General features: G+C 43.9%; 1 protein-coding gene across 1 annotated transcript in view; it reads left to right on the top strand.

Moving 5' to 3' along the window:
* The window catches only part of PARP8 (poly(ADP-ribose) polymerase family member 8), a 203965-nt gene that overhangs the window by 137741 nt on the left and 44813 nt on the right, over positions 1 to 21411 (top strand). The window contains exons 7-10 of the mRNA XM_015424722.1: positions 8433 to 8527; positions 14265 to 14325; positions 17058 to 17148; positions 17652 to 17718. Of these exons, the coding sequence (XP_015280208.1) occupies positions 8433 to 8527; positions 14265 to 14325; positions 17058 to 17148; positions 17652 to 17718 (314 nt within the window). The remainder of the gene's footprint in view (positions 1 to 8432; positions 8528 to 14264; positions 14326 to 17057; positions 17149 to 17651; positions 17719 to 21411) is intronic.

The raw sequence follows: 21411 nt of genomic DNA on the forward strand, positions 1-21411 counted from the left end.
ATTGGCATTGGCATATTTGTACAAATTCCTTCTCATTGGATATTTGTACAAATTCCTTTTCAAATTTCTGCTTGGATCAGGAGACGGTGTACCTAATTTGACCTCCACCTTTATCAGTGCAATAACTTTGAAGCTGGTGTTCTGTTCCTTGGAACAGTGTCTGAGAAAGCCTTTTGGAAATGTTAAGCTATGCAGACATTCCCTGTATCCCATGTATGCTGACATTTTTTTCTCATTTGGGTCCTTCGGTGTACCTAAAACCAGAGGCTACGAATAAGAATTCTCAAACAGAGCAGCCCCCTCTCTTCTTCCCTCACAGCAAAGTCAAACATGCTATCTAGAGATGAAAAGAAATGCCTTTACACATTCTCAGACTGACTGATAACCAAAAGCTAGACGGAAAGAGTCTGACAGACAGTCAGATCCTTGTACATATTCATGAAGACAGATCTAAAACCTGCAGAGCTAAACTAACACATACAGAGATGTCTGCTGCTTGGAGAGATACCTCTTGTTCAGGTCCATGGGCCTCAAAACATCTAGGGAGTAATTTTCAGAGGGTCTACTAAAAATAAGTCCCATTTTATTCAATGGCTACTCTCAGGAAAGTGTTTTTAGGATTACAGCCCCAGTTGCTTTTCAGAATTTGTTGCAAAGATGAGTTCAGTCATTCACATTGCTGAGCTGCTCTTTGAACATTTGGTGAGAACTGATAAAAGGGTGCTTGGCTTGAAATGTTTAAAAAATCATTAGTGGACAGTGTATCACAAAGATAAGTCATGCCTGGTCTCCTGATGTTATGATTATAGAACCTGAATATTTTTTCTTATACCAGCATGGGGTAGTGGTCAGAGAGTTGGACTTGGATCTAGGAGACTTGGGTTGGAACCCCCAGTCTGCCATGGAAGCTCACTGGGTGACTTTTGGCCAGTCACTCTTTCTCAGACTTATTTTATTTGTTAATTTATATATTTGTAGTCCACCTGTTGCTGTTAAAGTGCTGGACTCCATATGCCAGCAAATTTGGAAAACACAACAATGGCCACAGGATTGGAAAAGGTCAGTTTACATTCCAATCCCAAAGAAGGGCAATGCCAAGGAATGTTCAAGCTATTGCACAATTGCAGTCATTTCACACGCTTACAAGGTCATGCTCAAGATCCTACAAGCTAGGCTTTAGTAGTACATGGATAGAGAACTGCCAGAAGTACAAGCTGGGTTTTGAAGAGGTAGAGGAATGAGAGATCAAATTGCCAACATTTGCTGGATTATGGAGAAAGCAAGGGAGTACCAGAAAAACATCTGCTTCATTGACTATGCTGAAGCCTTTGATTGTGTGGATCACAACAAACTATGGCAAGTCCTTAAAGAGATGGGAGTACCAGACCACCTCACATGCCTCCTGAGAAACCTGTATAAGGGTCAAGAAATGACAGTTAGAACTGGATATGGAACAACTGATTGGTTTAACATAGGAAAAGGAGTACGGCAAAGATGTATATTGTCACCCTGCTTATTTAGTTTATATGAAAACTCCAGAGCATGACGAAAGACAGGAGGGCCTGGCATGATGAGGTCCATGAGGTCGCGAAGAGTCGGACTCGACTGTGTGACTGAACACCACCAACAAGTCCACCTTTATTGCTGGGATTCAAGGTGGATTATACAGAATAAGTTAATACAAACAAAAGGATGGGACATCCAGTAAGACAATGCCATAGGAGTTGGATAGCAGAAATGTGGAACTAACCAGAAACCTATACAGAACTGAAGCAAAACATAAGTACTGACACGATGTATTAAATGATGCAAAAATTACATCATAGGACCCTGCTTACAACAGTAGACAGTTTGAAATCTGCCCTAGTTTGTTACTCAAGTGTCTTTCTGAATTGTTCTGCTACAGAACAGCCTTATCATCTGTGAATTGCATAGTTTGTGGAAAGCCAGGGGCATGGGAGGCCTTCCTGCCCTCCCCAGGCAGGCCATTCCACAAGGTGGGGGCCACAACAGTGAAGGCACGTGGACCAGCAGTTGTTGGTTTTGCCCATTTGCTGGCTGGCCCCTGCAGAAGGCCCTACTTTGGTGAGTGAAACTGTCATTGCGGAGCATGGGGGGGGGAGGGCCCAAGACCATGAAGGGCTGTATGTGCGATTGCCAATGCCTTAGAACGACTTACCTACCACACAGTGTTCTTGTGAGGATAAAATGGAGGAAGGGAAAATAACGCTGTCTGCCACTTTGGGTCTCCGTTGGAGAGAAAAGCAGGGTACAGATATCTAAATAAATAAATGATTCAGATTTGTAATGGGTATCTGTCTTGCCTAAAATAGAGTTTACATTGAACGATGGCTGGATTCCTGCAACCACAGCTCCAGCTCTGGAAGATTTTCAGTACTACAGGATTCTGTAATCTGTGGAATTGGCATCAAGAGTCGAGAGTTGGGTAGCTGCTAAGCCGGTATTAGCCCAGAAGGGCCCACTTCTGGTCCTTGATCTACCAAAATGTAATAGCAGCAACTGCTGCCTGTCCTCATTTTCTGAGTGGTAGCAGTGGGACTCAACCCTTGGGGAGAATGAACCTGATCTAGGCCCAGCCTGTTCACAATGATGCACCATGCTGAATGATGCTGCTTTTTGTGGCAGCGGTATCAGATGATCTTTCTTCTTCTCACCATATTGGAAGAGAGCACTTGGCAAGCTTTCGTGCTAGAATCTGTGTGAGTGAATGCTGATGGCTGCTGAAAGCAACAGCTGAGAGGAAGCGGAAATGGCAAGCTTGGGCCCAGCGGAGGATTGAGTAACAGTTTGGCCCACTTTATCCTTCGGAATCTGTTTTGCCATTGTGGCAGGTGGTGGCAGAAACATTCATTCATTTTATAACCTACAGCCTCTTCTCAACAGAGGAATCAGGGTGTTTCACAATATCACATTAAAACTTAAAAACAGATAATAAAACCGGTAAGTACAAGTAAATAAAATAAAACAGATTCTAATTAAAAATTCAACTAGTCATCAGCTCTGGAACAAATCTGGTCAGCCAGTTGGTTCACGCCTTCTCTTAGTTAATTAAATGCTGCACAGAACAAGGCAGCCTTGTGTGCCCTATGGAATGTAATAGATCCCATAGGGCATGAACCTCCTCAGGGAGCTGGTTCCAGGGGGCGGGGGCAACCACTGAGAAGGCCCTTGCCTAGTGGATGACACAAAGGCTATTTGAGGACCAAAGGGGGCAAGAAGAGTCACATTGGGAGAGCCCATCACAAAGGTATGAGGGTCTCAACTGTTTAGGGTTTTATAGATCAAAACCAACACCTTGAATTGGCACCGCACTATTGAGAGACAGTTTTTGTCCCACATCTTTGTTCAGAAGAAAATCTTCCTTCGAAACGGCAAGACATTCCAGAGATCACCGTCAATATGTATTTTTCTATGATTATGTATATTATTTTTGTTCACTTTTCTATGATTCTTTAAAGACATATATTAAGCGTCACTTTCTCACAGTTTTTCTTGTTCTCCGTATTAACTGATGACAAGCTGACATCACTTCTGGTCACCCTGGAAGTGACATCAGTGTGCCAGGATGCCGGTGATTGCTGGTGGTCACCACAGCTGCAGGGCTGGGCTTCCTCAGGGCGTCAGAAGCAGGTGGCAAGCTGGCAACACTGTGGCTTTAAACTTTGGCAGTCCAGAAACCAAAGCCATGCCTGCAGAGCTCAACAGTGGCCTGACAGAGTCAGGTCAGGGAAGCTGTCCATGAACAGTTGGACAGAAGGAGGCACAGACTATTCCCAAACCTTTTCCAGGGATGGGAGGTGACTGACACCTGGGATTGGCTAGTTTCCCATGAACCACAGGAAGGGGGAGGGACTTGCAGGGACTGTGAGGAGCTATTTAAGCTCCTTCAGCCCAGAGCCAAGGAGGACATAGTCTGGGCTACTCCTCTTTCTACAGAGCTAGCTCAGAGAGCAAGAGAGTGAAGGGATAGTCATGATGAGATGGACCAGGGTAAAGATCCAACCCCTCCCATCCCAAACTGAGGGCTCTGCAAGGGTGGAGGGTGAACTCAATATACCCTATGGTGGCCTCATCTCTGAGGAGGCAGAGGTGCAATAACCTTCTCTCAATGACCCACCAGCCTTGGGCTGCTGGATGGCCTTGCATTTGTACTGCCAGTGCCTGACCACATCCTTATTGCGGGTGCACTCCTATTAGGCATGGTAGGCACATGGCTGTAATGTCTGAAAAGGACTTCTGTCAATGTCAAGGTCTCTCAGTCCTGTACTTTAATGTTAAAATAATTAACAAACCTGTATTACAGTTCTTTGCTGGCCCGTCCCAAATTATTATTGATTACTTTTATCACACAATCAAGGCTCAAGCCAAGTGATGCTAAATGTACTTTGAATGAGATTAAGTGTCGATTACTTGCCTCTAAATATTAAATCATTATACCTTAACAGGAAAACCGTATAATAGATATACTATTTCAGTTAAGAGCCAAGTCTGCCACCACCTTATTATTCGGGAAACTACTCAGATATCTAAAAGCAAGATTGGGGATTGTTGCTTTGTGATTTCATTTCTGTGAGATACAAGATTGCTTTTATAGCCCTAGTTAGGTTATATTAATATAAATTGATTTTCTATTGACTTCAGTGGAGTCTTGATTTTGTGGTTCTGATGGATGAGCTGTGGCTCAGTGGTAGAGCATCTGCTTTACACGCGGAAGGTCCTAGGTTCAATCCCTGGTATCACCAGTTAAAAGATCTGGCAGTAGATGATTTGAAAGACCTCTACCTGAGTCCCTGGACAGTTGAGTGAGTTGCTGCCAGACAATACTGACTCTGATGGACCAAAGGTCTGATTCAGTAGGAGGCAGTTTCATTTATATTTTCCCTCTGGTCAGGATGAAGAAAAAGAGACAAGTAGTTCTCAAGTCTAGTGGCACAGTCAAAATATGTAGCAACCAGTGTTCCCTCTAAGCTGAGTTAGTGTGAGCTAGCTCACAGTTGTTTGGCCTCCGGCTCACACATTTTTGTCTTAGCTCAGGAAGGATGGCTCCAGAGCAAAGTAATTTATGCTGTAGCCAAATCGCTCACTCACCACTTTAATGCCAGTAGCTCACAAAGTAGATTTTTTCCTCACAAGACTCCACAGCTTAGAGGGAACAGTGAACCAGTTTGTAAGGATATCAGGGTTGGATATGTCAGGAAGCACAGTTTACTACCTTGAGGCGTTATTCCGCTGTTTGGAAGGCAAAACTAGATTTTGCTAAATGAGCACCGTCGACTCGGATACAATGGCTGCTCTCTCTCAGCCTAACTTTCCTCACAGGGTTGCTGTAAGGACAAAACAGAAGAGGGGGAAACCATTTTGCAAACTGCCTAGAGTCCCTATAGGAGTAAAACGTGAGGATCAATATCTGAAAAAATAATAAACAGATAAAGCAACCTTCCTATCTTCCCATTTCCATTCTATGCTTCTCCCCCAATTGTCCTTCTCTGAATCAGTAAGGGGGGGAGCAGCATGGGCAGCTACAGTGGGGGGGGGGATCTGTGAAGATTTCCCTCCACCAACAAAAACGTTGTTCCATAGACTAAGCTGCTGGTATGCCAACAAAACAGCAACTCAGGGTCCAACCCTTAATTGTTAAGTCGCTGGGGGGGGGGGGATTCACCCTTTCAGGGTGTTTGCTTAGCTCTATTCAAGCTTTTTTTCTTTCTTTATGGCGTGCTTTAAAAATACATTTTAAAATTAAAGCCAGATTCACATGCAGAATCATCTTGTATTATGTCATTTTAGAACCGTCTGGGAAAATGTGTATGTGTCCCAACATTCTCCAATAATGCTTGTAATTATGGATGCAATTCCATTCTGTTATGGACCCAGTTGAGCTGAGATGTGTTTGCTCATCATAGTTTGGCGTAGTGGTTAGGAGCGCAGACTCTAATCTGGGAGAACCGGGTTTGATTCCCCACTCCTCCACATGTAGCTGCTGGTGTGACCTTGGGCCAGCCATAAGTTCTTTCAGAGCTGTTCTCTCAAGGGTAGTTCTCGAGAGAGCTCTCTCAGCCCCACCTACCTTACAGGGTGTCTGTTGTGGGGAGGGGGAGGGAAAGGAGATTGTAAGACACTCTGAGACTCCTTCAGGTAGTAAAGGGCAGGCTATAAATCTAATCTCTTCTTCTTCTGCTACTCAAGACACTGCAACATAATGAAAAAGTATTGCTGTGAGGTGCTAAACATCAGGTTGATAGTAGCTGTGGCTTCCTGGGAGCTGTGATGGGGCAAAATTTCTAATTCACTTTCTGCATTATTGTATTTCATGCCTTACACAGTGTGTGTGTGTGTAGACAGAGGTAGGGAGGGGGAGAGGTGGTGAGCTCCCCCCCATCTTTAAGCAGCAGCTGGACAAACACTTGTCAGGGATGTTCTTGGCTGATCCTGCATTGAGCAGGGGGTTGGACTAGATAGCCTGTATGGCCCCTTCCGACTCTGTGCTTCTATGATCTAGAGAGAGAGAGAGAGAAGAAGAGATGAGTGTTCGTGGTCTTACTAGGTAGAGCACAAAAGGAAACAAACGAAACCTAATAATAAAACAGGCCTTTCCTTTGTTGAGGTTATGAGCTGCTGCTCTTATAAGGTGATATTCCTTTTCCTTTCCCTCTTGCAACTTTGTCCCCTTGTCCCTTTTCCTCCACATGATTTCATGGTTTGCAGGTGATCAGTGGTCTGAAGTCAACCACAGTGCAACCCTAGGCTCATTGACTTCCATGGATTTAGCGCTTCTTAGGGGGCTGTGGTGGCTCAAGTGGTTAAGACGCTGAACTGCAGACCAGAAGGTCGGTAGTTCATCAGTCGAGACCCAAGTGCCACATGATTGAGTGAGCTCCCATCTCTAGTTCCAGCTCCTGCCAACCTAGCAGTTCGAAAGCAAGAGATTGCAAGTAGATAAATAGCTACCACTTCGGTGGGAAAGTAAACAGCGTTCCATGTGCCTTGGCGTCTAGTTATGCCAGCCACATGACCACAGAGAAGTCTTCAGACAGTGCTGGCTCTTTGGCTTGGAAACAGAGATGAGCACCACATCCCTAGAGTTGGATTCGACTGGCTTTTGAGCAAGGGAAACTTCTACCTTTAGTGCTTCTTAAGGTTGCACTGCTAGTTGTTCACGGTATCACCTGGGATGAGCCACCCTAGCCTGTGAGGCTCCAGTTGCTTTGGAGATCTCCTTCCATCTATCAGCCTTGGCTGGGCATCACAGGGAGGACAGGAAGCCTTTTGTAGCTTCCAACCACAACAGGGTTCGATCCCTGCTCATTCCTGCCTGAGTTGAAGTTTTTGAAGAGAACTGGGTAGCAAGTGCAATGAGCTGCCTCTTCCATTTCCCACGGAAGTGGAAACCCCCCCAGTTACTTGAGACCAAAAGAAAACTGCAGGAGATGGTAGGGATGTTACAGTGATGTTGTCTGGTCAAGCAGTTCTGCTTGTGAGTCTCAATCCTGGGCAAGTGTCCCATTTGTCTAGCGAGTGGGCTGATTCTGGATAGAAAAGTGAGTGTATTATTTTGCTAAATGCATAATAATGTAAGAATTCATGGGGGGGGGATGTGGCAGTTATTCTGTCTTGAGTGGTTCTTAGCAAAGACCACAAGGATGCATGAGGGATATTTATCAGCAGTTGTTACCCATGACAGCTAGGTCCATAAAAACTAAATACAAGCTTCATGTTCAAAGGCATTTCACCTCTAAACATCAGATGCTTGGGAATGCCAAAAGGACCTCCAGAGGCATCTGACCAGGACTGTTGTAAACAAAACTAGATGCACCTTCGGCTTGATCTAGCAAGATGTTCCTAATGATCTTATTTACATTTTTTTGTGTTTCTGTCATATAGGCCAGTCATGTCGGGGTCCTGGAGTACAATCGGGGGTTTGGAGACCAAGCCCTATGAGGAAGGGCTGCGGGACTTAGGAATGTGTAGTCTGGAGAAGGGGAGGTTGAGGGGGGACATGATTGCTCTCTTGAGGTATTTGAAGGGCTGTCCCTTAAGAGGAGGGCAGGGAGCTGTTCCTGTTGGCAGCTGAGGGTAGGACTCACAATAATGGGTTGAAATTAAGGGCGGGAAGGTACAGGCTGGATATTAGGGGGGAAAATTTACAGTAAGAGTTGTGCAACAGTGGAATCAGCTGCCTCGGGAGGTGGTGAGCTCCCCCTCACTGGCAGTCCTTAAGCAGCAGCTGGACAGACACTGGTCAGGGATGCTCCCGGCTGGTCCTGCACTAAGCAGGGGGGGTTGGCCTGTAGGACCCCTTCCAACTCTGTGGTTCTATGATTCTAAAAAGCATTATGGGGCAGGGGGAGAGCCTTGTTTTTCCCTGCCATTTTTGCAGTGCTGTAAACATGCCCCCTTTCCCCCCTCTGCAGGTTAGTTACGACGGAGAACTTCACAAGCACCCACAGCTGGAAGCCGACTTGGCTGCCGTAAGAGAGATCTATGGGCTGAATGCAGTGTCTCTCAGGTACATTTATCAGGGTTAAATTGTCTCTAGAGATGGAAGGCAACATGGTCCAGCCTGATCTCATCAGATCTCGGAAGCTAAGCTGGGTCAACCCTGGTTAGTACTTGGATGGGAGACCTCCCAGGAAGACTGCAGAGGAAGGCAATGGCAAACCACCTCTGCTTCTCACTTCACTTTGAAAGGCCCTTGCTGGGGGTCACCATAAGTCAGTTGTGACTCGATGGCACTTCACACACACACACACATTGTCTCTGTTACAGAAAAAGGAAGGCTCGTGCCTTTTGGATTTGGATGGCCCAGGCCAGCTTGGTCTCATCAGATGTTGGAAGCTAAGCAGGGTCAGCCCTGGTTAGCATTTGGAGGGGAGACCACCAAGGAAGTCCAGGGTCATGACACAGAGGCGGGCAATGGCAAGTCACCTCTGTTCGTCTCTTGCTCTGAAAACCCTACGGGGCTGCCATAAGTGGGCTGTGACTTGGCAGCCCTTTCCAGCACCTCCGCATGCCTTGTGGTTTTCTGGAGGTGTAAAACCAAAGTGAATGGGCATCCTTTCCGGGCTTGTGAAATATTATTCTTAAACTTGTACTGGCAAATGCCTTCAACTCTTTCAGAACTGCTGAACACACTGGGGAAATTAGAGTATTTTTAATCAGCAGCTGTTATCAGTTTGGGTTGATTAACCCCCAACTCTAGCTTTTGTTCAGTTTTCTAAGGAAATTGCAGAAGGATTGTAGTAAATTATGTTGCCTTTCTACTTTAACCCAGGGGTAGATTTACTTAACTAGAATTATATCTTTTGAATACCAGTTTACTGAAAATCTGGGAGGATGTCTATCCATTCACAGACTTGAATCCGCATGTGTATCTAGTATGAATTACATGAAATAAACCATTTTATGCCAGAAAACGACTGCGAAATTCACCCAAATAGAATTTTAAAATACTTTGGGCTTGGAGGTTGTGCTTTCTGTGATATCTCATCTTCATGAACCAGTCTCTAGAGCACTTTAAAAAGTGATCTGTGGTCCTCAGAAAATCAGATTCCATGTACATATTTATCCCACCCTTCCTCAAAGGAGCTCAGGGACAGCATACTCAACAGCCCTGAGTAGTTGGTTTGGCCACGAGAAAGACTGGCCCAAGAACTTCCAGCAAGTTCTATGGCAGAGCTGGGATTTAAACCGGAGTCTCCCATATTCTAGTCTGACAATCTAATCTGTAAACCACATTGGTTCACTCTAGATTATGGCCTCTGCTTCTTCTTCTTCTTTTTTGCATGTACAAATATGCCACACACACCCCAGGCTCATTTCCACTCTAGGGTTCCCAACCTCCAGGTGAGACCTAAACATTTCCCAGAATTACAACCGATCTGCAGACTGCAGAAATTGGTTCCCTGAAGAAAATGGCTGTTTTGAATGGTGACCTCTGTAGTATTACACTCTGCTGAGGTACCTCTCCAGGTTCTACCCTAAAATCTCCAGGAATTTCCCTAACCTGGATTTGGCAACACTAATTGGCAACATTTGCACCCAGTCAATTTTCTAACCTAGTGTTCTCTGTTTTTTAAATCCATTTAGATGCCGAGTGATGCCATTTATACGTGATACTTTATTTCCTTCCCCCTTTCAGTATTGCAAAAACAGGCATCAGTTTTCACAGTAATATTTCTGTATAATTTGTTTGATATACTTGGGGAAACAGACAACAGCAGTTTCATCCCATAAAGGGGAAAATGCAAAATTCAATCACATCCCTGCTTTTAGTTTTTATTTTTAAAGATCCTTTGGGTTGAGATACGGTGTGCAGGTCATGCATAAATGCCAGTGCATACATTGTTCTCCCCGAACATTCAGGACATTAGTGAACCTAAATTAATGCTCCTTAAAATCCATTTGTTTCATTCTGCTGAGTGACACACTGAATTTGTGAGTGTATGTTCCACTTCTTTGGACAGTATTATGACTACAAGAAAATCTTCGGTTCATTACAAGCTATTTGAATTCAGAGGAAATTCATTAAGGACAGAAAACGTTGTCAATTAAAGCCCGGGCAGGATGTGAATGAGATAATCATTGCAAGGGTGATGACGGTTATAGCTGGTGAAACTCTGTATATCTTGGTAATAATCTTTCCCAAGGTTTTCAGACTTTCAAATAAGAGAGTAACTGCTTATTTTAAAAAATACCTTTACTTTGCTTAATTCTTTTTGTAACCTGTTTCATTTGCAGTTCGTGTTTCTCTTCCACTGTGCATTTGTTGAGAGTCCCTATAACCTCCTTGATAGTCACAAAATGCACAATTGTAATCAATGGACACAGACTGGAGTAATTCTTCAGAGGTTTGCACAGTTCAAGTACCATTGATTTCAGTGAGAGAGTTACGGCACATTGTCTTAGAAAGATACGACTCTGTTAGGATTGCACTAGTAAGCACATACTGAAGTTTCACCCACTGATATCTATAGGACTTAAAACTAAGGTGCTTAACTTTGGTTGGATGATATCCTTAACATTTATAATGTGCTTTCTGAATCTTTAAAGTTCTTCTTGTACATTTACTGTTTTCAGACATCACAAACTCAACTTTGTTTATTTGATTTGTTCTCAGGGTTGTGTTTTCCTTCTATCCTCTTTTCACACTCAAAGCTCAGATGGAAGGATTCCTGATTTGGAAATTAAAAGAAAACTCAAAAGAACTGCCTGTTGTTTTGATGTCTGAATTTGGGTGCTTTAACAAATTGCAATCTGCTTCTAGCCTACAAATTTACATTGTGAACCACAGTTTAATCCTGGTTTAGAATCTCAGTTGGTAGGCAAGAAGCCAATTGCGGTTGTTTAAAATTGAGATGCAGTGTGAGGATCCAAGAATAAGCTTGGTTCGTTCTCTTCATGAACAAATAAGAGTACGTGAGAGCCGAACGCAGCCTTTATCTCATTGATCATTACAGTGATCATCTAGTAAACTCAGGTCCCGTTCACACTGGCTGATTTGGGCCGGGAGCGGGATAGTTCGGGGCCGGATCAAACCGGCGCGATCACACCACAACATCTGGGAAGCGTCTTGCTTCCGTGGCCGAACTGTTCCATCCCCGCCCAAATCCGCCGCAAACTGAACCACCTACCTTAGGTGGTTCAACTGCACGCGGCGCGGCAACCGGGGCGTTTGATTGCCGGCGCGTATTTGCGCCGGCACAACCCCGGCCCGGATCTGAACTGCGCATGCTCCGACATGCGCAGTTCGGCCGGCTAGGCGTCTGCCCTGTGTTTTCTCCCTGGCGTTTGATCACGCCGGGGAGAAAAGGCGGCGTGGCCGGGGGATCCATGGGATCCCGCCGCGCCGTGTCAACGTTGGTGCAGCTTTTAAAAGCCGCGCCTTATGAGGCTTTTCCCCTGCCGTGTGGCCGGGGCCTCAGTTACCTGTCCTTGTTGCAGTGTGTCTGACCACATTTTCCTTTAATGCACGGTGCAATGCTTCTCTTTTCACTAGCAGGCCAAACTTGAGGTGTACACAAAACAGAAGGACTTCTCCTGTGTCCTAATGGGCAGTAGATACAATGGAAGTGGAAAAGAAACACACTGGAAGTAAAATCTGTATTTTTCTCAACTTTCCAGATCATCAACTGATATAGTCTGTGGGAATCTTGTTATTTTTTCACTGCTGGTTGCATTTATCACTGATTTACCGCTCATCAGTCCATCCCAAAATTATACCCCTGTTTATGCCACCACACTTATCACTGATTAGGTTTTTTGGAAATGGCCATATAATTTTGCATAAACAAAATCAGCCTTTCAAGTACTTTGTTCATTTTCTCTTTGTGCTGCTCTAAATTTACAGGTCCTTTTTTCCTTTGCGGTGCTTCTTGGAACAAGGATGGATTTGCATCACTCGTGACAATGTTTTTATCCCTGATTGCAAGCCAACTTCACTAATTTTTTTTAAAAAAGTAGAACGGAAGCCAAAATTATACCTGTGTAATGCTGATCTTGCAGGCTCTGTCTTGTGAGGGTCATCGTAGCACAGGAAGAGACTCAGAAAGGACTCTGCTGACAGTTCATGTTAAAAGGCCTTGTGTTGCCAGCCCTTCCCCTAGGCAGTTTGGGCGGTACTCCATAGTGCTCGGGTCAAACTAATTATTTGGAGACCTGAAGAATTAGCTGTCGGCAATTACTGTTTGTCAGAAACCCTCAGCTCCTATAAACCAAATACCACGTCTCTTTGGGGGGATATAAATTAACTTATTTTGTAGAGACCAAATCCAATTATTTAAGAGCGAGAATTAATGCCCTCTCCGATTCCCCTGCAGACTTTGGTAATGGTAGAATGAATCAACAGCAAGCTTTTTCCAGTAATCATGAGCATTTACGTAGTACTTTATAAGAGTTGGTCACTACTGTTGTTGGGAGGTGAGGCTAATGGAGCAACTTGCCAAAGTCTTCCCAATGAGCTGCAAATGGAGGAACCTTCTGATGAACAGTGTATAGTACAGTCCTGAGCAGAGTTATACCCTTCTGAATCCGTTGACGTCAGTCACCTTAGGAAGGTGTGACTCTAGGGTTGTACAGCTATTCTAAGAACATGGCTTTTCCTGAGAGTAAGCACATATAATGCAATGGATCTTACTTCCAAGTAGACCTGCTTAGGATTGCCTCCTTAGGGTTTTGGTCACTACATGGCTCTAGCTTTATTTATGGATGTATCTAATTATTTACCTCATGTATAGTCCACCCTTTTCATCAGGACTCAAGGCAGATTATAGAATTAGAAGGCAATGCAGTAAAGGCTTTTCTACGCAGGCAATAGGGCAGCACTGTACGTAAAGATTCACAAAGTTGTGTGGACAAATTATCAGGGTCTGTGGTCTACACTACTCTGTATAGTTTGCTATAAGTTGGATCCTGCTGTGTAGTGTTGCATATCTGATGTGTAATGTTAACCTTTATGCTTTACTTCGGTTCTGTTTTTTAGATTTCTGGTTGGTTCTACAACCCATATCCTATTCCATTGTTTATTGAATGTCCCATCTTGTTTTACTCACTCTGTGTAATCCATGAGAAAAGCAGAGTATTAATAATGTAAATAAATAAATAAATAGTATTACGGATAATGTAAACAAATAAAACTCTGAATTACATCATTAGAAAGCAATGCAGTAAAAACAGTGTAATACGTATAATAAAATTCTGTCAGTTTTGCACGTTCATTTATTCCATATATGGAACTCCATAGCTGATGACCCTAGAATGCCACTCATATGCCAAAGATTGCCTATTGCAAAACAAACAAACAAACCTCTACTCCAGCTGGTGGTCACCACAGTGTCATTCCTTCTGCTTGATGTTTCTTTATGCAGATGACTTCGGGAAGCTATTGTTATGGCCTACAGTAGAAGACCCCTTTCCTTATCACAAGAATTCAATGGGTTGGATTCAACCAGCTTTTCCTCTGATAAAAGGGTAAAAGGGAATCTTTTGACCATCCAAAAAAGCTATGTTGGGAGTTGTAGAACCAGTTTGTACAATAGCCATGTGGCACAAGGGCTGTGTGGAGAAGAACTGGAGAAGACTGAGTAGAAAAACTGGCTGGATCCAACCCAATCTCTGTGCTGAAAGTAGCTGAATATGTGCTTGAATTGCTTCTGTGTAATATCCTGCAGGCTGTTAATAAGATTCTTTCTCTTTTGGATGTTCAACAGTATCAAAAACAGCTGTAACATGATATTCATTCTTTTCAGGGAATATGGAGCCATTGATGATGTAGATATCGATCTGCATATTGATGTTAGCTTTCTTGATGTAAGTAATCTCATCATACAGTAATATAATAAAGATGAATACATGGTTCACTCCGTCCTTCATCAAGATGCATAGTCAGCTACCTACGGGCACATCCCCTCTGTCTTTCCTTGATCTTCAGAAGTTTCAGTTGCATGGTTGGTTCTGATTCATTTTTCAGTGGAGACAGCCGCAAGATGGATTCTGTGCAGCTATTTGGCACTATTTGTATAGTTCAGCACATTCCCATTTTTCCTTATGATGACTTGAAATAACAGGAAGCAAAGCGGTATCATTTTGAACCAAAGCCAGCAGCAGAGGAATGGACAGAAACAGTGAAGTCCTAAGCAGAGTCATGCCTTTCTAAGCCCAGTGGATTTGGAAGGGTGTAACTCTGTTTAGGACTGCATTGCTAGGGTAATAATCTTCTGCACTCATTTTGCATTGTCAAATTTGCAAGACTCGCTTGAACTTCTTCCCATAAATTATATTGTCCAGGTCTCTAAGCATTTACTATATGGACATTCTTAAAGTAAATGGGACTGTTTCATGCTATGGGTTGGATCCAAAGTTGCCTTCGCCATGTAGAAAGGGTCTTCTGCTCACAATAGTGTGGGTTTTTTAATATCATGCTTAGAGCATTGCATGAATCAAGTGAAATTAGTTATGGAGATGTTTTGTTTGTGCAAAAGCTTACCATTCATACAACCAGGTTTGCCATTTCCCAGTTTGGGGTGGGGGGTTGCCTGTTTTTGTGGGCTCCTGCCCACCACCACCCAGCTGGCCCACAGGAGGAAATCCCCCCAACAACAACAATGTCACGTGATGGGCCTAAGTTACCCAGAAGTGATGTGGGCATGCCGGGGGCAATGCTGTGGTTTTGGGGCAAAACTCTATGGTTTGAGGGTGATTTTGCCGTAGAGTTTTGTCCAAAAACCAGAGTATTGTCCCTGATGTGCCTACGTCACTTCTGGGTGATGTAGGCATGTTAGGGGCAATGCTTCCGGCTACTGGAGTGTCCCCCACCCCCGGCAACGTCTCTAATGGACCTGGCAACCCTACATGCAACATACCTATTATAGCACTATTTATGGAACAGAACTATTGGCAATTTCCCTTCCTCGCACTGTTCTTTGGGTATATAGCCACATTATTCCCGTAATAATAATAATGTTGCCCATTGGTCCCTAATTCTCCTGCGCTTAACTGCCTTTGTCCAAAGCATTTGTTGATTTCAGCTGGAAAAGTGCATGTCTCCATTCCTTAAAAGCAGCTCTCATTCATTCCCCCCCCTTTTTAAAATATTTTATGCAGTATTTAAAAAGGAATCCAGGTGCCTTTGAATGTACCAGTTCATCTCACAAGAATCTGAATATACTTTTCACAGCTATTATCATGTTATTAAATCTGTAATCATGGCCGTGAACTTATTTGATTGTTTTGTGTATGCTTATTGTCACACTGTTGACCACTTTCCAGGCAAAGCTTTCAAATCAGCTTGCAATTAAAATCTAAATAAATGTGGAAAACAAAAACATTACAATGCAATTAAAATTGCATTAAAATGCAAACAGTACTAACAAGATAACAACCAGATGTACAACCAAATTTAAAAAAATTAACAATGGTCTATTATCTTCTCAGTAATAGCCAAAATAAATAGGTCTTTGATTTCTTTTTTTCCAAGTGCTTATGGGCCAAGCATGTCTGTCCAGGGGTTCCACACAGAACGCTTTACAGATCTTCCTGGAAAGCAATGAATTAATACCATTGGATCTTAAATGCTGGAACAATGCTAGCATTTCTTCATCTGATACAATTTGTAAATGTTTCCCAGGACTGTGTGGCCACAGATACTGCTCCATCATTTTTTTAACATCTGAGATCCCAGGCTGAGTTCAGACTGGGAGTTTGGCCCGGCGGCCAAACGTGAAACAAGAGGACCAGAATTAACTGTCAGTTGCTACTAATAGCAGTGCTGCTAATCCATGGAAAGATCCCAGTAGATCACGGAGGGGTCAGAGGTAGATCACCAGCCCCACTTGGTCTCCTGGTTTGCTGGACAGGTGTTAGGGGTTTTTTTATGATTGTTTGGTGGTATTTGATTGTTGGTGCCAGTATGATGAATTTTGCTTACCAGTAAATGACAGAAGGTACATTATAAATGGGAGGGTGGGGATGGTGGAACCCAACTTCAGTGGGTTAAAATCTAATTTGAAACTTTATTTTCATGGTGGTAGATCACCGGCACTTTTGGCTGGAAAAAATAGATCACTACCTGTTCGAAGTTGGACATGCCTGCTGTAGTGGACTCAGTGGGGCTTACTTTGAATAAGGTTGCATGTAATCCATTGGCCTGTCAGAATGGTAGCCTCTTGCATTAATGGTTGCATGAAAGCAAAGAAAAAGAGAGAGAGAAGACTGGCTTGTTGCTGTTGTAGTTTGGTTTTGTTTGCAAAAGCTCATGGGCATACTGCAGCTTCGATTTCTAGACCATGATCACAAGGGAATAATCGCATTCTCTTCATTTGCGCATTCAGTTTCTGGATGAGTCCAGTTCATGCCTTATCACCAATCTCCCTCCAGTTCTTCTGATGTTAGCCAGATGCCCACAGAACTCATGTGTCCATAAATAAGTCTAGACTGCAACTTAGGCAAGCGTAGTCATTTGCCCTGCCAGCTCTACCAGTGGACATGGTAGGATACAAATGTGATGCTGATGACTTACAGTATCTGTTGTTTTCTTGAATCAGGAAGAGATTGCAGTGGCATGGGATGTAATCCGCACAGAGCCTATAATTGTGAGGTTGCATTGTTCACTCACACAGTATTTAAATGGCCCAGGTAAGTCACATATCTTTTCCCCCTGTATGATGCCCCTGTTGCTAATGCTGGGTGTTGTGTCTGTGATGAACTTCTTCCTCCAAACAATTATGAGACTGGATTCTGGTGTCTGATTACATTATTGGAAAAAAACTATTGCATTCCAAAAGGCCCTTTAATTTAGTAGTGGGAGATATAACAAAAATCAATGGGTGGATGTTAAGCCTGCAGAAATTCAATTATCAAATCTGTGTGGGTAATTAACAGTTGGAATGAACTGCTGATGGACTCCCCGTCTGGCCTAACTTTTGGATTCCCTCGTCCCTTTGGTTTTCAAACTTCTTCCCCTCACAGAGCTGTTGCTGAATTGGTTTGCTTTTCTCGGTATTCCTTGAGCATTTGGCTAGTCTCTAATTCAGAAACAAACCGGAGAACCCTACCTCCCTGCTTTAGCAAAATGTTGCAGTCAGCTTTGAAATATACAAACTTGCCTGTGTTTTTCAACAATCTCTTCTATTCTACAGTGCCCACGGTTGATGTGTTTCAGATCTCTACTAAGGAAAGATTCGGACTGGGGCATCAGCTGAAGAAGTAAGTTCATGAAATGAAATAGAAATGATTGCTCCCCGGTTCATTTTGTTTATTATTTTTGCCATTAGTTTTGTTTCTCTGTTTTTTTACTGTTGGTTTGTAGATAGGCTTGTATTGTATACACATGTTGTATGGCTTTTGTATTCAGTTTCTATGGTCTGTATAGAGATGTGAAGGCCCGGAAAAAAACCTGAAGCCTTTTTGTTTTTTTCCGAAAAATTGGAAAAATTGAAAAAAGAAAAAAAATGATTATGGAACGTTTTATTTTAACATGATGAATAAAATATTTTAAGACCAGGTGTTCAAATATTTTCCCAATCATTTCTAATATAAATATATATATATATATGGTATCAGATTGATGTAATTTCTGTGCACTGAGGACAAGCAAGTCCTAGGTTACAAACTGAACTCTCCAATGCAAGAACAAGATGCATTTCTTCCTTTAGGAGGTGCGATTGTCAGAAGAAAATAAAAAAGTTTCAGTTTTGTTTTTGCATGTGGGTGGGTATTCTGTAATAATTGTTTGGATACACTATATTTTTAATATGCTAGTTGTGATAATTTCATGCCAAGTAAAAATGTCCATAGTCATATTTTATGTTCCTAAAGTAACAGAATGACTTTCAAACTAGAAAAGAAAAAAGAAATGCTAATGTAGCATTTTTTTCAATTTTCCCCAAAATTTCCGTTTTTTTCCGGGGGGGGGGGACAGAAAAAAACGGGTTTTTTTCCGAGCTTCAAAATTTCCAGTAATTTTACATCTCTAGGTCTGTATGCATGGTTTTCTTTTCTATTGCTTTCTGATTAATGCATGGATTGTTTGGGGTCAACCCTTATTTTATATACTTTCCATAGAAAGAGCAGCTATAGATAAACTTAAGCACTAGAGTTTAATCAGAGTTCCTTGTGACATCACAGTATTATTTTAAAGTCACTTACTAGGTATGTGGGTACTCAGTTCGGATTGTTACCATGATGAAAGCAGATTTCAGCCTTCCCTCTTGCACAGTTTCCCTAACCTGAAATGGCCTCAGGGAGTTGCTGTTCACCTCAGTGGGAAAATGCACATGTAGTGGGATCAGATCCTGCACATCTGCTAAGACTTAGGGTCTCACTGGGCTTTTAAAATGTGCTAGGCACTCCAGACACCCTGTCAACTTGGCTACTCTAGTTTGCAGCAAGATAACATCTAGGGTGCCACAAGAAATACATTAATGGTATAAGTAAATGTTTCAGGGAGTTAAAATATCCACCCAGAAGAGGCAGGTTGTTATGTTTTTTTTTCCATGTGTTACTGCACTCTCATTGGTCTAAATGAATAAATACCAGTATTCAATTTTACTTAGCTATGAAAAAGATGTGCGTCATATCATGCAGTGTATGAACGCTCAGACATCACTGAATCATTCACAGGAGTATCAGAATTTTAAGTACTTCCTGATGAGCTAGTGCTCTGAAATCTGGTTTGTATGTAATGCAAGATACCTGGATTACCAGAACGATCTAAAAATGGGACTTTTATGTACCTCCTCATCCTCCTGAAATTGGTGTGTTCAAGGCATACCCATCAAATTGTTAAGAAACTTCCAGAGCATTCAGAATGCTGAAATTTGATACATAACATAGTACATATCACACTCATTACTAGAAAAGACTAGAAAGGAGTCGAGTGTGTCGGTCTGCTGCTGGAGGCCGAGGAGAGTTTGGCAATTTGGCTGGTGTACTGACCACCTAACGCACCGGCCAATAGCCTGCCGTCCCTGATGGAGGCCGTATCAGGCTGGGCGCTGGAGCATTGGGCTGCTGGTCTTGGGTGATTTCAATGTCTGTGCTGATGACGCGACCTTCAATCAGGTGCTGGTAGGCAGACACTACCCCATTGACAATATGGCCCTAGTTAGATGAACTGGAATTTGGAACTATATGTAAACCGCTCAGAGACCAGCAAAAAGTTTAGAGCGGTATATAAATGGAATGTATAAATAAATAAATAAATAAAATCAGGCAGCAGACCTAGTGTCGTCCATGGCGGTGCTGGGATTCTCCCAATTCGTAATGACCCCCATCCACCAGGCTGGACACACGCTCGATTTGATCTTCACGGCTGGGATGACACTGGACTGGATTACTGCTTTGGCAGTACTATGGTCAGACCACTATGCCCTAAAGGCCCGTCTGAATGTTCCACCCTGACCCTGTTTAGGCAGCGAGCAGATTTTAGCTCGCCCACGGAGCCAAACGGACCCAGTATGTTCAAAGGGCTCTGCGGGATCCGAGGCCCCCTGGCGACTCGTTGGATGAGCTTGTGGAGGACTGGCACAGCCGACTCTCTACAGCCGTCGATGAGATCGCTCCCCAGTGCCCTCTGCACTACCGCTCTAGGCTGGCTCCCTGGTACGCCCAGGAGCTGCGGCTTATGAAGTGAGAGCTAAGACGGCTAGAGAGATGGTGGTGTCATGCTCACAACAAGGCAACAAGAACATCATATAGGACGTTTATGAGATCCTATGAGATGGCAGTCAAGGCCGCTAAGAGAGAGTTCTATGCAGCTTCGATTGCGTCCGCTAGCTCACGCCCAGCCCAATTGTTTAGAATGATTCAACCATTAACAGCTCTGCCACAGGGCAGATAAAATGTTAGGGAATTGGATATTGACTGTGAGGCATTTGCGAGCTACTTTGCGGATAAAGTCTTGGCGCTCCACCATGACCTCCCCGCCACAGTTGATACAGTGAGTGAACTTGAGGCCCCTTGCATGTCTTCGACTCTGGGTTTGGACAGCTTCAGCCCACTCAGCCTGGAGGAGGTCGACAGTCTGCTTGCGTCTGTCCGCCCAACCACATGCAGCCTTGATCCGTGCCCTTCCTGGCTCATTAAAGTGGGCCACGAGGGGTTTCAAGGTGCCCTAAGGGAGATTGTCAACAAGTCCCTCTCTGAGGGGCGGTTCCCAGGGGCACTCAAGGAAGTGATAGTCCATCCCCTCTTGAAAAAACCAACTCTAGATACGGCCGACTTGGCCAATTACTGGCCGGTTTCCAATTTGCCCTGTTTGGGCAAATTAATTGAGAGGGTGGTGGCGATACAGTTGCAGGGCTTCCTGGATGATGCTTCCGTCCTAGACCCTTTCCAGTCCGGCTTTCGCCCAGGACGGAGACCGTACTAGTCGCCCTTTCGGGCGACCTCCGGATACATCTGGAGTGGGGCGGTTTGGCGGCACTGTTGTTGTTAGACCTGTCGGCAGCATTCGACACAGTCAACCACCAGTTGCTGACCCACTGCCTCACCGATGTGGGGATACAGGGGCTTGCCTTACAATGGCTTGCTTCTTTTCTCCAAGGTCGGGGACAAAGGGTGGTGCTAGGGGAACGGCAGTCCTGGAGACATCCGCTTGAGTGCGGTGTGCCTCAGGGGGTGGTGCTTTCCCCATTATTGTCTAACATATATGTGCGGCCCCTTGCCCAGATTGTCTGGAGGTATGGTCTGGGGTGTCACCAGTATGCAGATGACACCCAGCTCTATCTGATGTTGGGCGGCCAGTCGGACTCCAGCCCAGAAGATCTGAACTAGGCATTGCAAGCCATGGCTGGTTGGCTCAGACTGAGCCAGCTGAAACTTAACCCAGTGAAGACGGAGGTCCTGTGCCTGAGTTGGGGTGGTTTGGGAATGGGGTTCCCTCACCCAACCTTTGAT

This window comes from Gekko japonicus, unplaced genomic scaffold (genome assembly GCF_001447785.1).
Source record: "Gekko japonicus isolate JY-2015 unplaced genomic scaffold, Gekko_japonicus_V1.1 scaffold749, whole genome shotgun sequence".
Classification (NCBI taxonomy): Eukaryota; Metazoa; Chordata; class Lepidosauria; order Squamata; family Gekkonidae; genus Gekko; species Gekko japonicus.